Genomic DNA, 17,350 nt, shown 5'->3' on the forward strand with positions numbered 1-17,350 from the left:
TGTTAAAATGTTGCCTTGCTTTCATAAAACAGTTTCAGACAATTTCATGGAATCAGTGTAATGGTGCTGGCTGTGTACTTCTTGGCAGCAAATTTTAATGCAAAATATCTAACCCTAAAACTCCTATGCATGATTTATGTGAAGATTGCACTGGGGAAAAGTAAATACATTCATCATTGTACAGTAATTGTTAGTGTCATATCAGTTTTTTTCCACCCACAAGCTCATACACAAACATTAAGTAGATCAGAAATATGAAATACAAACTGTGAAGCCTGATAATGACTTCCTCTCCTCACTATTAATTTTCCGTAGCTCGCTGTATCAACATCTCTCCCCCTCGTCTTCTAGTCATCCATCATCCACAGAGCGCACTGATCAATGCCTTGGACACCAAACACACAGAGTAAGTTAACAAACCACCAACAACAGACATACTAGCAACTAAGTGAAGACCAGACAGCGGTTCTGCTTGAACAGGCAGACTTGTTATATTATCTGTCTGCCTTGCATTAGGATGGAACAAGTTTGCTTTGACTCCTCTGAAATACAGTTTCGCTGTCAGTTGTGGATGATGCTGCTACAGCTGCTTTAACACTGTAGATGCCCGGAAACCATAAACTACTGACTTCAATCAGTAGAAGAGCCTCTCTCTGTCCCTGTGTTCATACATGGATGTTTAAGTATGAGAATGCAAATGCAAATTACGCATTTTAGTGATAACAACAGGAGAGTCAATGCATGCGGCTTTTATATGTGTGTACTGTAGAGTCAGTCAAAAGCCTATTATAGGCAAATCTATGCAGAGGCATGCATTCATACATACATAGGTGGTACTGCTCAGGAGGTAGGGCTGGTCATCCACTAGTGGTAAGATTGGTGATTTGATCCTATTTTCAAGTACTGCTCTTACTAATCACAATAACTTTGCATGGTACTTCAGTGCCTTTGAATTAAAGTGCTGAATAAATGAATCTACTAAACATTAATATATGCAGAATCAAAATGCAAGTCACTGTTTTCAGACCTCACTCAGTCTGTCTGGGTGGTTGCTGGGCTGGACCACTGACTCCCCTGATGGGAGGAGATTAGCTAAGAGTTAATACTGGGACACGATGAGGAGGGGAAGCTCCAGAAAGGGCAAAAAAGGAGAGGATAGGGCAGTAAAATAAGAGGGTAGAGATGTGATGAGGCTAAAAGAAATAAGACGCAGAAGGAGATGCAGTCATCTTTAAGAAGCTGAGAAAAAGAAGCAGTAGTAAATGAAAAGGAAGACAATATCACTGAGAGAGTGTGAGAGAGAAACAATGACTCATATGATTCATGGGTCAGAGCAGCAGCAGACAGTACGGCTATTGAACAGTGAAACAGGCAATAACAGAGAAATAAAAAAAGAAAATGAAAAAAAAAAAAAAGCTGAGGATTGGGTGAGGCTTGGGGTAATTTGCTCTAGGGTTGTCTGAGTCCCTGCCTAAGATGGCACGGCATGGCTCCCATTCCCGGCAAACAGCCTCTGATGGTATTAAACTGAGCCGTTGCTGTATTGGTGCCAGTGCAGTCACCCGCCCTGTGCCTTCCAGACAGTGGATGCTGCCCAGGGCAATAGGAGGCTGGAAACCCAGGAGAAATGTTCCTATTGCTGTGGCACGAGCCCAGCAAACCCTGCAGTGGATTAACTACAGGCTGGCACACACACACAAAAATCACACAAACACACACAGTCTGCTCTGCTGCGACACCTCAGCACATTTACATGTCATTACTTTTACCTGTGGCCGCCCACACATACACACACTAACACACACCAGGCTGGAGAAGTGACAGGTGCTGAAGAGAGTGTCGGGATTCTGAGGGGACGAGACAGTTGTTGATGACGGAAATAAATTAATGTCAGACTGAGATTGACGGCTATAAAGAGGTGGAGATGGGAGGAAGGGAGAGTGAGAAAAGAGAGAATCAAACGGTAACATCCAGCATGCTGCTCTGTATAAAGAGAATCGAGAACATACAGGAATTTGAAGTGAATTCAAGGCCAACCTTTCTGTCTTTTTGACATGCATCATGTCTCATCTGAGGAAGGGACACTGACAGGGAAAACCACAACTGTACAAGTCAGCATTTCTTTTTTTAACCTCGGATACAACTTCTGCATATGGAATAGGCACAAATACTGTTCATACAAGTGAGTATCTTTGAAAGAAAAAAACTGTGAAAAAATTGTACAAAGTCAATTATGGTATAATTTCAGAGTTGTGTTACTATTTAAAATGAGCAGTTTAGAGTTTTCCATCCACTGTGTGTGTGTTGCAGGCTTGTTTTTGTTTTTTTTGCCTCAAGAATGCATTTCAGTCTACTGTCTATGGTCTACGACCGCTGGGTGCCACAACTCCCACCAACAAACCAAACCATTGGCCAGCTACAACACAAGAGACCCACAGAGAAAGAAAAAGAAGCAGGGGCCAGCTTAAAACAAGGGGGCTGAGAATATTATCATAGCTTGTAAAGTGAGTGGGAGGCAAGAATCAGAAGTAACACAACAACGTGTTGCTTGTTGCAGCACAGGCCCACTAGCTATGCTATGTAATTCATTAGGCTGTGATAATGACTTGGCAGAGTGTGGGACCATATTTCTACAAAGCATAATAACCACTCTGTGGGATCTGGACTGTTGTGAATGTGGCACAGATCCCTAAAATTCTCTTAGTCAGGACAAAAATCAGTCTAATGGTGGCTAATGTTGGATGAAGTTTAAATCAGTTCACCTTAATTGTGTTTCTGATTCACTACAAACAAAGACGTAGCGACAGTGCAGCAGACTGAGCACAAGCTTAGCAAACACTGAGGACATTGTATTACTGCAGCACTGTGTTCTGTGCAGTTTTTTTTTGTGTTTTTTAGTGCAATGAAAACTGACAGCACACTGATAATGCCATTAGCACGGGACCAGATTGGGTAGGTGGGGGATGGATGACGGTTCATGACACAGTCTGCTGTGTGGCAACTGACCAGCCTCAAAAACCACAAGGCACATCTCGCCTTTCCTGGATCATTAAAAATGCATCCCCTGGGGAGGATCAGGTGGCACCGAAACAAGCAAACAAAAACACAGCTGCATTAATAATGGAGTGACTAAGCTTCATGCACGTAGAAACACACATATACCCAACACCCCAGTCAAGAGCAGTTGTACCTGTCAGAGATAAGAAGAGGAGGAAAAAAATCCTTGGCATCATGATGATCTGTTTTTCCAATGACAGGATGACTACTACACAAAAACACACATTTTGCAGAACATGTTCGGGCTGAATAAAAACTAAAATCACTGCTGGATTGTTTATGCTGACCTTTCAGCACCAAAATCTACATAATATCACACGAGCTGTACTTTATATTTTGTGTAGTTTATGAGACAAGATTTCTCACTTAGCCTCCCCAAAAGAAGCTTTACAAAAACACCCTATTGTCTATCTAACGGAGCTCAGCCGCTGCTTTTGCCTTTCTAACCAAAATGTTAGCAGTTATACAGTTGCTGTTGCAGAATGTTGGAACTCTCTTTCAACAAAACACTGTTGTCTCCCATTGTAACCAGTCACAGATTGCATAATGAGAAAGTTGAGAGCCAGCTTCGCACAGCTCAGAGGGAAAACGCTAGAAAAATTAGGTACTGTGGGATGCTGCCACACACCCGGAAAGTTCTGTAATGGAAATTTAACAGCAACCTTTCAGTTTGACCTTCTTATTAATCTTTTTTTTAGCTGATTCCTAATTAAATTATTTGAAAATGTGCTTCTTTGGCTCTGATGCAGAAGCCGCTCTATTACTGTAGTCATTCTGTGGAGTTAATTAAGCAATGTCCCATCAACTTCATTCTCTGATTGGTTACAAGTCATGAGCAATAGGCAATCAAAAGTGAAGCCTAAATATCGAAAAGTTCTCTTTTAATAAACGTATAGAAAACATATATGAAGAAATGCCTTCTAAAGGCCCGGTCACACCGCCCGAACTTTGCTGGAGCGTTCCTTGAACGGTGAAAAAAATTCATCACCGCTCGCAATCGTTCACCACCGTTTAACAGAAGTTGGCCCCCGTTAAAGCAACGCCATATACGCTCGGCCACCGCTGATGTTTCTGGAGGGGCCCTCCTACCGCTCCGAAAGTTTTGAGCTGTACAAAATATTGCGAGCGGTGAGGAGGGGGCAATTTTCCGCCCCGGCAAATTTCACCCCTGCTCCACCAACGCCCAGTCAAAGTTTGGCATCGCTAGACGCAAGTTCGTGGACGCTTGGGTCCGCTAGGCCAACGCAGAAATCTTGAACGCTGGACCACCGCTGCTTCGCCAGCGTTGCCCGGGCGGCGATTAAACATTGCACAAACTTCGGTGGAGCGGTTGTAAGCGTTTTACGAGCGGACACGGGGTTGCTGGAATGGTGTCGGGCGTTGAAGCAGCGATCCATGGCGGCGATGAACTTTGGTTTGGCGTTGGTATAGAGGTGTCGGAGCGGGACCAGAATTTGGCTATAAATACGGGGAGAAATGGACCAGGAGCTCATTTGGAATCGAGCTGCCATTGAGTTCAGACCTCATCTATATCGAATTTGCTCAAAGTTACAGTAAAACTGTATCACCATGGATGCTGAGAGACTTGCTATGATTGGTGCACTAGTCCAGCAGCAGAATCAGAACCTCCTCAGATTGCAACAAGCTGTTGACAGAAGGAGAAGAGAGAGAAGGAGAGACAGAGTTGTGTGGGCCAGACAGTGGATACTGAGAAGGCCTGAACATGGACTGTATGACAAGCTGATGGTGGAGCTGAGGAATGAGGATCCACGAGCCTTCCAGCATTTCATGAGGATGCCACCAGCCATGTTTGACGAACGATCTGTTCAGCTCTATACTCACAAGTGGTATGCCGCTAAACCAACTTTATACCCCCACCGAGCCAACGCCCGCATGCGCAGAACGCCGCTATACCAACGCTCGCGTCACCGCTAAACCAAGGCTCGCTACCGCTAAAGCAACGCTAAAGCAACGCTGGCTTCAGCGGTGCACCGCTAACCCAACGCCCGCTACCGCTAAACCGACGCTAAAGCAACGCCGGCTTCAGCGGTGCACCGCTAAGCCAACGCCGTGTTTTCGATTTTTTTCCCCATTTTGTGCGCGGTGAGCGTTGTCGAAATTCGGCCCCTCCTCCCTACCGTTCAAGGAACGCTCCAGCAAAGTTCAGGTGGTGTGACCGGGCCTTAACAAAGTACTGTGTTGGAGTTTGTGCTACTTGAAATTATGACAACGGGAATTTCATTTCTACAACAAATGCTTATTGGTTCCAATTATCCGCCCTGAAAAAATTATATCCTTCAACTTTTAACTTTGACTCATGTATTGATTGGAAAAGAGAGAACTTACACACGTGGACAAAATTGTTGGTACCCCTCAGTTAAAGAAGGAAAAACCCACAATTCTCACTGAAATCACTTGAAACTCACAAAAGTAACAATAAATAAAAATTTATTGAAAATTAAATAATCAAAAACAGCCATTACTTTTGAATTGTTGATTAACATAATTATTTTAAAAAACAAACTAATGAAACAGGCCTGGACAAAAATGATGGTACCTCTATAAAAGATTGAAACTATTTGACCAGAGTGACATGATTAACTCAGGTGTGTCATTTAATTGACATCACAGGTGTTTCCAAACTCATAATCAGTCAGTCTGCCTATTTAAAGGGAGACAAGTAGTCACCCTGCTGTTTGGTGAAAAGGTGTGTACCACACTGAACATGGACAACAGAAAGCGAAGGAGAGAATTGTCCCAGGACATCCGAAAAAAAATTATAGACAAACATCTTAAAGGTAAAGGCTATAAGACCATCTCTAAACAGCTTGAAGTTCCTGTGACAACAGTGGCTCATATTATTCAGAAGTTCAAGACCCACGGGACAGTAGCCAACCTCCCTGGACGTGGCCGCAAGAGGAAAATTGATGACAAATTGAAGAGACGGATCGTTGGAATTGTATCCAAAGAGCCCAGAGCAACCTCCAAAGAAATTAAAGGTGAACTTCAAGGCCAAGGTACATCAGTGTCAGATCGCACCATTCGTCGTTGTTTGAGCCAAAGTGGACTTCATGGGAGACGACCAAGAGGACACCACTGCTGAAAAAAACTCATAAAAAAGCCAGACTGGAATTTGCAAAAATGCATGTTGACAAGCCACAAAGCTTCTGGGAGAATGTCCTTTGGACAGATGAGACCAAACTGGAGCTTTTTGGTAAGGCACATCAACTCTATGTTCATAGACTCAAAAACCAAGCATACGAAGAAAAGAACACTGTCCCTACGGTGAAACATGGAGGAGGCTCAGTAATGTTTTGGGGCTGCTTTGCTGCATCTGGCACAGGGTGTCTTGAAAGTGTGCAAGGTACGATGAAATCTGAAGACTATCAAGGCATTCTGGAGAGAAATGTGCTGCCTAGTGTCAGAAAGCTTGGTCTCAGTCGCAGGTCATGGGTCTTCCAACAGGACAACGATCCAAAACACACAGCCAAAAACACCCAAGAATGGCTGAGAGAAAAGCGTTGGACTATTCTAAAGTGGCCTTCTATGAGCCCAGATCTGAATCCCATTGAACATATGTGGAAGGAGCTGAAACATGCCATTTGGAGAAGACACCCATCAAACCTGAGACAACTGGAGCTGTTTGCTCATGAGGAGTGGGCCAAAATACCTGTTGACAGCTGCAGAACGCTCATTGACAAATACAGAAATCGTTTAATTGCAGTGATTGCCTCAAAAGGTTGTGCAACAAAATATTAAGTTATGGGTACCATCATTTTTGTCCAGCCCTATTTCATTAGTTTTTTTTTTTTTAATAATTATGTTAATCAACAATTCAAAAGTGATGGCTGATTTTGATTATTTAATTTTCAATAAATTTTTATTTATTGTTACTTTTGTGAGTTTCAAGTGATTTCAGTGAGAATTGTGGGTTTTTCCTTCTTTAACTGAGGGGTACCAATAATTTTGTCCACGTGTGTATAAGTCTGCAAAACTGATTTCTAGCTAAAAAGGCATCCACTGCAACATGGCTTAAGATTTAGGTAGACTAAGCTGGAGCAATGCTGTTGCACACATAAATACTATTTACAAATGACTTTGCCAAAATCCATGTCAGAATTGGATCCAAAAGTCGAGCGATGCTGTTACACATATATCATCACACAGACAGACTGCCCTAAAGTAGAGTAATCCTTTATCTCAGAAAACATGGTCAGAAAGCAAAGTTCTTGGCAACAGGCCATCTAATTTGATTTAGCTTTGCAAGACAACTGTATTAGGTGATGCTCCAGATACACATGCTTTTGGAATCAAACATCGACTGTATGTGCAGTTTATCCAACACTGTTGGACAGTTTACTCAACATTGTTACATAAACTGTCACGGACAGAAGGTAAGACAAGGCCAGGAGTTACATCGAGACAAAAAGCAGTGAGACTGCATGGTCATGTACAGTATTAAAGGCAGATAAATGAGCCCCCAAAGTCTCAAGAGAAATAACCATCTCTTTATGCCTGGCAAGTCTGAGGAACAGCACTGGGAAGATGTAAGTTGGTATTTTCTCAATTTTTCTGCATCAGCAACTTTGTCTTTATGTTCTTTCATGCTCCAGTAAAGTGCAAGATGAGTCTGAGAATTGGATTTATATACTGCAGCCGAAGAAACAAACACGCATACGGCAAAAGTACACAGAGAAAATGTGTGTAGGTTGTTTGTGAAACCAAATGTTTGCAGGGGGATCTAATCTGCAAGTATGAACATATCTGTTGGATCCAAATGACTCAGTGACAGCGCATCATCCTGTGCATACATCACAGTCCTTTAAATCTAGGGAACTAAATCTCCAAATTCAAGAACCTCATTCAGACCCAGATGTTTAGTCCACAGAAAATTATCTGGCATGACCATCTCTTCTATGCTGCAGAACAACACACTGGTCAAAATACTGAGTATCCACAAACATTTATAGTATTGTATGTACAAAACCTTTGCTACAGATAAAAGGAGTGACACACATCTATCATATTGATTATTGCTCTGAGCTCAGATCTATGATGTTCAGCATTCCAGCAATGGTGCAGCAGCAGAAACTAATGGACAAAACGGCAGTCTCTTTGATCCAGTAACAGGCCACATGCAGAGTGTAGGGGCTGATTACAGAGCCACTTCAGTGGCCATTTAAATGGTGCTCCACTCATCACATCTGCTTAATTCTATTAAGATATTGCAGTGTCTCGACTGATGAAATTGCAGTTGCTCTACAGGCAGAGAAAGTGTCACTAAAAAGGTGACATTAAATGCCATTCACGAAGGGAGGAGAGGAAAACAAGAGGAGACTGACACAGCAAGGCAGCATGCAGAGGTAGAAGACGACTTCTGTCAAACTCCCGGGGTGCGGTTCGATAAAGAGGGAAAGAAAACACACTGCACGGAAAGAAATCAGCAACAAGATAGAGATGGTTAAAAGTTTGTGGGATCAATACACGATCAAGGCTAGAAAAGTTAAAACCTGAGAGAACTAGAAAGATGAACTGAACACTACATTTGGATCACACATTGTATTCTCAATGTCATACCAGTAGCACTGAACACACACTGACAGGAGTACATCTTAAGTGTAATAGAAGACTGACTGTACATTATTACTACCACATTAATCTGTATGCCACAGAGTAGACAACCAAACTAGAAGGACTAATGTCAAGGATAAAATCAACTGCTTGGCTTAACATGAGACCCGATTCTCCTCTGTAGGTCAGTGCCTTCTGGATGGCAGGCTGCCTTAGCCTCTGGTAGCTCAGAGCAGTTGCCTCTCCCTGGGTCAATGAGGATATTTTAGAGTTTACAGAAGCAGCTCTGTGAGGATGTCTTTACATAGCAGAATTTGAGCTTCATGTTAATCTCAGCATAGTGGCATTTTCACATCGACAACTCTAATGTGCTAGCAAAGCTGAGGCCAATAGGATACCGTTATTTTTGAAAATATTTGATGATAAACCAATCGGACGGATTTTGGATCTAAAACTCAAATGTCAGAGGATCACCACATTTAATACAGTTTATCCCGAGGCAGACATGAATATGGCAATCCATCCAATAGTGGTTGAGATATTTAATTCTGGAGTGAAGTGGTGAACCGAAAAACAAGCTCTGCCTCCCATAGAGACACGCTGCCAAAAGCCAGATTTCTGGACCTGCTAGTCTTCATTTCAAACAGAAGTCAGAGTACATGTTTACAAAATGTTGCTGAGAAGCTCACTGTGGTTCAACTTTTCCATGTAGCTACCAGGAAGATGTCTTAATTAATTAAGTTTTCAAAGCTGGGATGTTGAAGTGGTTTATCCGTTTTACCGGACAGGATGGGCAGGACTAAAAAACATTACACAAAGATGAGGCAGTGTTAAGTATGAGATGATAAGATGGCAGTTTTTTTTTCCAAGACCTTCTCTACAGTCTCCACCCACAGGGGTCAAGCTGGACTCGTGCGGGGCTGAGGGCTGAGAAAATAGCTTTGTATCTTTCACTATATAGACGAACAAAAGACAGAACCCTGTTTGTTCCTCGTGTGCTGAAAGGTGGGGGTGTGATGGAGAGGTGGGGGGGTGCATGTCTAATTGTGCGTGTGCGTCGTAGTAGGGGTGGGGGCAGTTTCTCTGTTGAATATTCCATATGATGAATGAGCGTCAGTCCTTTTCATGGAAAACAGAAGCCCTAAACCGACAGACAACAACAGAGGAGCATATTCTCCGCCTGGTCAATGTAAATGGGACAACAAGCTTTGTAGTGTCTCACTGTGGTGAAAATGAAACAAAATTAATGTCAACATAAGCCTTTTATCAACTTAGATTTTGTATATATATCTTTCACAGATATATATCACATTTACTATTCCGCCAAAGCTAGATAATGTAAGGATTAGATATGAATCTACAGTATATTCCTAAAAAATCAAACAATATGATCAAAATAATGCTAACACTGCATTCTGACAACGAGTGCATTTTGATGCACATGTAGTGGCTCCTTAGAGGGAGAAAAAAAAAAAAGCAAAAAGACACTCTCTGCAGAGACATTGCAGAGCGATTAGTTAGCTAACATCACATTTTCTCCCCAGAATAACTGGGCTAATTGTTCTGGCTCATTACAACATGCTAATAGGATTGATTCCCAACCTGTGGAATGTTTGTGTTTGCTTTAGTTTGATCTTTCACGCATAAATCTTCATCTTTCATTTACTACTGTGCTCCCCATCATGTAGTAGCACGAACATTGCTTATGTGTCAACAGGCGAAAAATCTCAAAAATATAAATGGATTTCACTGCCAAATTAAGTTATAAAGAATAAAAGGAAAAGGGCAACATAAAGCATGTTGTTTACTACTACCAATGTTAAGCTCATTGATTCTAAATACTTGGGGATAAAGATTGAAAAATATTTCTTGTAATCTTACAAATCCATCTGTCCAATCCACAAACACTGGCTGCATTGTCCAACTCAGCACTGAAAAACGCATCAAAATACATCAAAGTAAATACAACAAATGCCTTAGCAAACACAGCTACATTAATTGAAAAAAAACTCGAAGAACTGACTCCTTACTGGGAAATATTTTTTCAGTGGGAGTTGACCATTGTCACCCCAAACGATGAGAAAAAAGTTTATTTGCCCTTCCATCCTGAGTGGAACAAATAGTAGTACGGGTGGTAAAATGCATGTGAAAAAAACAACAAGGTTACATACTAAACACACACATTGCGAGTCTATTATATGCTGAATATATGGTATATTTGACAGATTTGTGAAAACTGTCACTGTAATGTGAAAAATCCATCACCAAATAGCTTCACAAATGGCCTCCTGATTTAAAAAAAAAAACAAGACATGAGACTGCTCGAGAAAAAAAACACAAACAGTATCTTGTGTGAAAACTGTGTGGGTGCAGAACCAGCATGACTAACACATGCACAGATGTTCTGCTCATGAACATGTTAAATTCGCAGAGGGCGATGCTTTGACCCTCAAGCTCTGCATCACAAAATCACAAAACAGCTACGACCTTTACCGTTACAGAGCAACACCTACAACACAGAATAATTTGATATTGTATCTGCAATAAAGTAGAATATATTAAAAGGAGAAGATCTAAACTGAAAGACTATAGAGGTCTAACAAGGATAAAAATTACTGAGGTCAGATCATTTTATGAGGATCCCTTAACCTCATAAAAATGTATGCTCAAACAACAAAGCTAACCACAAAAAAGTGAGGGCAACTATAAATAAAGCCCATAAAGACAGAGCTCTGAATACACTATTAGTTCTCTGTTGTTTTAACCTAGTTTTGATCACAGCTGCACAAGGGCTTTTATGTTGGATTGTGCTCAGTGTGTTTACACAATTTAGGCTTCCACAACACTTTTGTAGAGCATTCAGCTTACTGTAATGGGAGCAGTGCTGAAGCGAATCTTCCTTTTTGGAGGGATGTCCTCTTTGTTTTCCTGGGGCAGACCAGGAATCTCTGTCAGATCAGAACCTGGGTCGTAGACAATATCCTCATCGTCGCCGTAGAGGTCATCCTCAGGATCTGTGCAGCTTTCCCCCCAACCCTGGTAACAGGCGTCACCATCTGCATTAAAAATCACCCGCTCATTCCCAGTGTATTCCTCATCAGGTTCTTCCATCTGGTCCTTGGGAGATTCAGAGGGCTTGTCTTCCTTTGAACCATCCCCGTCCTCTTGGCTTTCCCCAGTTGGTGTAGTTGGGGTCGGCACCATCTCGCGAGTGGCATCTTCAGAAGATTTATTGGTAATCACAGTACCATGTGCAGGTTTTGAGGCTTTAGAGACACCTAGATCCTCGGTATGATTTCTTATGTCTGAAGGTTTCTCCTCTTCTTCACAGGAGCCATTAACTTGGCTTCCATTGGTGGCGGCGCCAGACAAACGGTGTCTGTCTCTCCTTGTGGATTGCTCTTGGGCTTCTTCCTCTTGTGGAGCCTCTGATTTGAGATCTGTCTCTGCCCCAGGACTGGGGCTCAGGAGGTCCTCAGAAGACAAGGATGAGGGGAACTTGCCTCCTGTCCTGTTCCGGTAGGTTCCGCGAACGGGAGATTGTCGTGAATCATCCTCACTGAGATCACCTCCGTGGCGGTGGAATCCGTCGGGTGAGTACAGCGCTCTTCTGGTTACTCCTCTGTAGGAAACACTCTGATTGTGGTGGTCGGCATTTTCAAAAACAGCACTGAGCTGACTGACTGTTGGTGAGGATGCCTCTGTTCTGGAGCACAGTGAGTCCAAGGAGTCTGTACTGCCTCGGTTGGACCTTGCACCTCGCCAGTCATCAAGGTGCTCATGGGAGCCCCTTTTATCCCGTCCGCAGGGAAAGACCGGTGATTGGGACTGGTCACGGGATTGCTGTTCGAATAGCTTCCTGGTTTCAGAGAATTTTGCCCCAGCACCTCCAACCCTTTCTGCCGATGAGGAATGCTGGAGTTTTATCACTGTTCCATCAGCCTTGTTGATGAAGTTGGTGGGCTTCACCAGCTTTTGTGGTGAGGAATCATCACGGCCTCTAGACTTAGTGGTGGCATTTTCTGAGCCCATTTGCATGAACATGTCCTTAATGCGACTGACATGGGTGCCATACTGGCGGCCCCTCGGTTGTTTAACCCGCTCGAGGTCTTTGGGCTTTGAGTCTCCATCGATCCGAGGCTGGTCGAAGGCCTTCTTGAGCGCCTGAAACTCAGCCCGGTAGGCGTTGCGGTGGGGGGAGGCACTTCGGAGGCTGGTCCTCTCCCCCGAGGCCTCCGTCTTCAGCATGATGATCTCTTTGGATTCAGAGGAGATGTCAGCATCGCCGTGGCCTCATTAGAGCATGGGAGTCAGGGAGTCTAGTTTGACCTACTGCAGCGCCGTTTAATCTGACCCAGCTGATGTTATAGTTCCTTCTGGACCACTCACACCTGCGGAGATAAAAAGAGACATTTAAAAAATGGAAACACTTTGTAACACTGCATGATGTCAGTTAAAGAGAGATGAGCATTTACAGAGGTATACAACAGTACACTATAAACGTAAATTTCCACTTTATATTCAAAATGTTGGTTCCAAACTTTATAAAAAAAATGATCACATTCACCTTCAATAACCCCCTTTGGGAACATGGGGACCAAATTAACTACAGAAACTGATGCACGATAAAAAAAAAAGACTCTCGGTACAAGATAACTACTGTAGTTTTGAAAGTCTACTGGGCTGTAAAAGCATTCGGATGATGCTCTGCATTCAGTATTCTTGAACTGATAACCTTCTCAAATCAATACTGACCGTTGGCATCATTGAACAGATTTGCACTATTTTTGTTTGAAATGGTGCTATGCTGTAGAAAACATGGTTCTCTCCCTCTCCCCCTGCTTCTGTTTTCTATAGTAAGCTGTGACCCTTGTACACTAAAACATCCCTTGGCTCTCTAAAGCATCACTGACATTATGGTGGTATCTATTAAATGTCAGCCCTCAATCACAGCCATACATGGTTCATACAACCTTTACTGTTCAGAGAAAATGTTGCTGGATGCATACCCAGATGTGTGTTAATACCATCCCTGCAGACAAAAAAAAAAAAAAAAAACTAAACTAAACATTTAATGAAAGGCCTTTGCCCACCATTACAGTAATTGTGAGTTGGAGAAGGGTAGCTGGCTCATAGTGGTAGTTAAATATTCCATACCTACAGTCATTAATGTTTAATACTGTTTGGAAATGCATCCACGTAGCGGGAGATGAAATATGACACAATAAATCTTAAAAAAAAACACATTAATCTGGGACACAGAGAATCCATTAACCTCAGCTGTGCTGTAGCCCACAGCATGGATGGTATAGATGCAGCAGCAACAGCAGCAGGGACTGAAACCTAAATGTCCTGCTTCAATATTCATTATTCAGCATGCTGGACTCTTGCTGGTCTACCTATGATAAATCCTTGAGCAAAAAGAACAAAATAAAATCACCCGTTTTGAACTTGAGCATAATGCACGTGAAGGAAGGGAAGAAAACACTGCTGGAGGTGCAAGATGAAAGATAAAACTGAGGCTTTAACAGTGTGTCAGTGGATCAGACAAACAGGCGCACATCAGCCACACCGCACACAACATGACAGCTCAGGTTTCCCCTCTTTCTGACACCGTTTAACATTTATCCATTTCCCCCTCTTGCACGTTTCTGCAAGAGCCCGAACACAAATGGTTGACCCTTTCCTCACGATTGCAACAACAAAAAAAAGACACCAAAAAAGAGACGAACTTAAGTGTTGACCACAAACCACAGCGATGTTGCTTCCACTGTTACAAAAACAAAAGAGTCAGACTTACATTCATGGCTCCGGCTTGGTTGGACGCGCGACAGAAATAAAATGTAATCCACGGTGCAAACTTGTGGCAAATGATGCTCTCGCTGCAAAACCTTTCGATGATAACATCTCTCTCGTAAATAAGTCCGGGACGGAATCGCCGCTACGGAGACGCTTGGACACACTGGAGCCGCTACAACGCCATTGCAGGCAGTGGGTGATGCTGCCAGCCGCACAATAGGGGTGTCGGTGCGGTTTGGCAGCTCGTCTCACCGAGAGCTGCACCGTGGCGGCGTTTGCATGAAGGCAGCGTCCGGTGTACGTCCGCAGTGTGGCCAAGTGAACTCGCTCAGCTGCAGTGATAGCCGCCGGTTTGCGAGCGGAAAGCCTCATGTGACAGGTGTTAAAACCTGAACTGCGGCAATGGTTCGGTCCGATAATCTGCTGTGCGGAGGGGGGGGGGGGGGTTTCAGCGAGCTGCAGTCTGGCATAAATACCAACACACACAGCTACTGTAACTATACTGGCTGCTCGTTGTTCATCTGTGGGCTTTGGGTGGGGTGTACAGGGTCAAGGACCACTCTGGGCCCTGTGCTGTGCCTTCAGATTAGGGGTGTTTCTCAAAGTGGGGATCAGGAGGAAGCATTGAGGAGTTTAGATGAGGGCAGAGTCAGAAAAATAAAGTTTAATTTCACTGTTATTTTACTCATTGATCCTCCTGTTGTCTTCATTTATGGGCACCAAAAAATATTCCCCAAATTTCTGAAAATTTGCAAAACTTTCAGGAAGAAAATTTCAATAATTCCTTAAAAGTTTCTCTTGAAAGTTTTATACATATATATATATAAAAAAGGCAAGAAAATTCTTGTGGATGTCCAAAAAATCCAAAAAATATCTAAAGTGATTCCATATATATCAGCGTTTTGCTGATATATACGGAATCACTTTAGATATTTTTTGGATTTGTACTATTTTCTTTAAGAACATTCACAAAAAAATCTACCAAAATCCAGCGAAATTTGTTTGCTTTTGGTGGATTTTTTGTGAATGTTCTTAAGAAACATTTTTAACATTTCTTTTTTTCCCCACCAAAAAATGTTCAAAGATTTCCCAAAAATGTTGAAAATGTGACATCAGAATTTTCACTGTGAAATATAGATGTATATTTTTCCACATTGTCAAATTTTAAAATGGGTCAATTTTGACCCGCACGACGACACGAGGGTTAAAGTCAGTCTAATTGACAAAAAGCTGTCATATTCTGTGCATCCATCTTATCAGTCTATTTAAATGTGTAGCTGGACATAAAGCAGGCAGGGTAATATAAGGTAGCATTTGGACTAACAGACATCACAGCTCTCTGTTACTTATTACAAGCTTCCTGTTATGTTTAAACATGCAAATGTGATACTCAATACATTTATGAAAATGCTCTAATTTGAATTATTTTAAGGAACAGAAAGCCACCACCAAAACTTTTGTTTCATTTGTTTGTGACATACTAGAGTTCAGGGTTTTTCACAAAGAGTGTTTTGAGTATCCGTTTTATCACTCAGTAAATCAGGAAATACTGCTGTGAGACAGAAAATAAAATATTTTTGCCATATTTTTAGTAATTCAATGCAGGCTATGATTGATGGGTGAACAAAGCCTTCTGGAAGAACCTTTAGAATACAGACAAACCTGAATAAAATTGTATTTAAGCACTAAAGCAGTGGTACTTTCCACCACAATACGCAACATAAGTTAAAATCTATACCTATAAAGAGATGGAATCAGAAAATATACAACAAAATGCGCATTATGAATGCTATCTTTCCATCAGTCTGAAAGAAGACACTATGAGAGCAAAATATCCTCAAAAAAATCATTGAAAAAACAATGTTTTTGCCTGTAGTGACTCATGTTATGTCAAATTAATGGACAAAAATATCTCAGGAGTCATACTTTAATCAAATGTAATAAACACCTGTACATGTGGATATTGATGCTAGCACCCAGTGTGAGTAAATGTATACCGGCGATACGCAAAGTTTGCCATCTCTATCCCCAGTCAGTCTGTAAGCATTCATTTTTGAGACCTACATTAAAGAGGAACAGTAAAAAAAAATTGTAGTTGGTTGTGTCACATGAGTCAACAGAAACCACCTAAATCACATGACTGTATTCATGTGACAAAGCACCAGAAGAAAGTAAAAGAAAAAGGACGCTTTGTCAACATCCAAATGTGTGATTTTTCACAAATAGCACTGAGTTATATAACTGTTTCAAGGTGTTATAATAGATGGTATTGTTGCTTACATGCAATTCTACCCAAGCACAAACTAAGTATGAATGAATTTGGAATACCATCTTAACCAAAACATGTAATAGTTCAAGCAAATTTTACAAGCTTGAATAGTAGAAGAATGTGTTCTAATCAGTTTGAATGAAGAATTATTGGGATTGATTTTGTCACCAACTCATAAAACATCTGTGCAGTCAGATGTCTTTAATTTCCCCAAGGGGTTGAATAAAGTATTCATCTATCTATCTATCTATCTATCTATCTATCTATCAATCATCACCAGAAGATGTGATTTTCATTATTACGCAATCATTTCAGTCCATGCTAGTCTCATTTACAGTAGGAGTGGGTTGCATATTTCTCTACAAAAAGCCACACTGTATACAATTATATTGATAACCCTTCAAACTATTATTCAGTACAGGAATCTTGAATTTTGTAAAGCAAAAATAATATAAAAAAGTGTTTCTTTTGCATCTGTTACACTAAAAGCAACAGAATGGCTTACAGTTTTTCCCAGACTCATTTTGTAACAACCCTCACTGCTGAGGAGAGCAAGCAAGTGTTTAGCATCTTCGCCTGCAACTCAAAACAAGCCAGTTCAGGACAATTACTGCTTAAACCTATACTGCAGGCTATGCTGAAAACATATTGGAT

The 17,350-nt window shown here is 41.8% G+C and overlaps 1 protein-coding gene across 5 annotated transcripts in view; it reads right to left on the reverse strand.

Moving 5' to 3' along the window:
- Positions 1-17,350, reverse strand: part of ppp1r9a (protein phosphatase 1, regulatory subunit 9A) — a 64,160-nt gene that overhangs the window by 42,892 nt on the left and 3,918 nt on the right. For 2 of the 5 annotated variants that reach the window (XM_022213616.2, XM_051955025.1), the window contains exons 1-2: positions 14,429-14,856; positions 11,497-13,019 (exon numbers count right to left, since the gene is read on the reverse strand). In XM_022213616.2, coding sequence (XP_022069308.2) covers positions 11,497-12,876 — 1,380 coding nt within the window. In that variant the 5' untranslated portion in view covers positions 12,877-13,019; positions 14,429-14,856. Of the gene's footprint in view, positions 1-11,496; positions 13,020-14,428; positions 14,857-17,350 lie in introns of those variants that run through there. The other 3 variants (XM_051955024.1, XM_051955023.1, XM_022213615.2) reach the window with 2 other exon arrangements.

This window comes from Acanthochromis polyacanthus, chromosome 11, assembly GCF_021347895.1.
Source record: "Acanthochromis polyacanthus isolate Apoly-LR-REF ecotype Palm Island chromosome 11, KAUST_Apoly_ChrSc, whole genome shotgun sequence".
NCBI lineage: Eukaryota > Metazoa > Chordata > Actinopteri > Pomacentridae > Acanthochromis > Acanthochromis polyacanthus.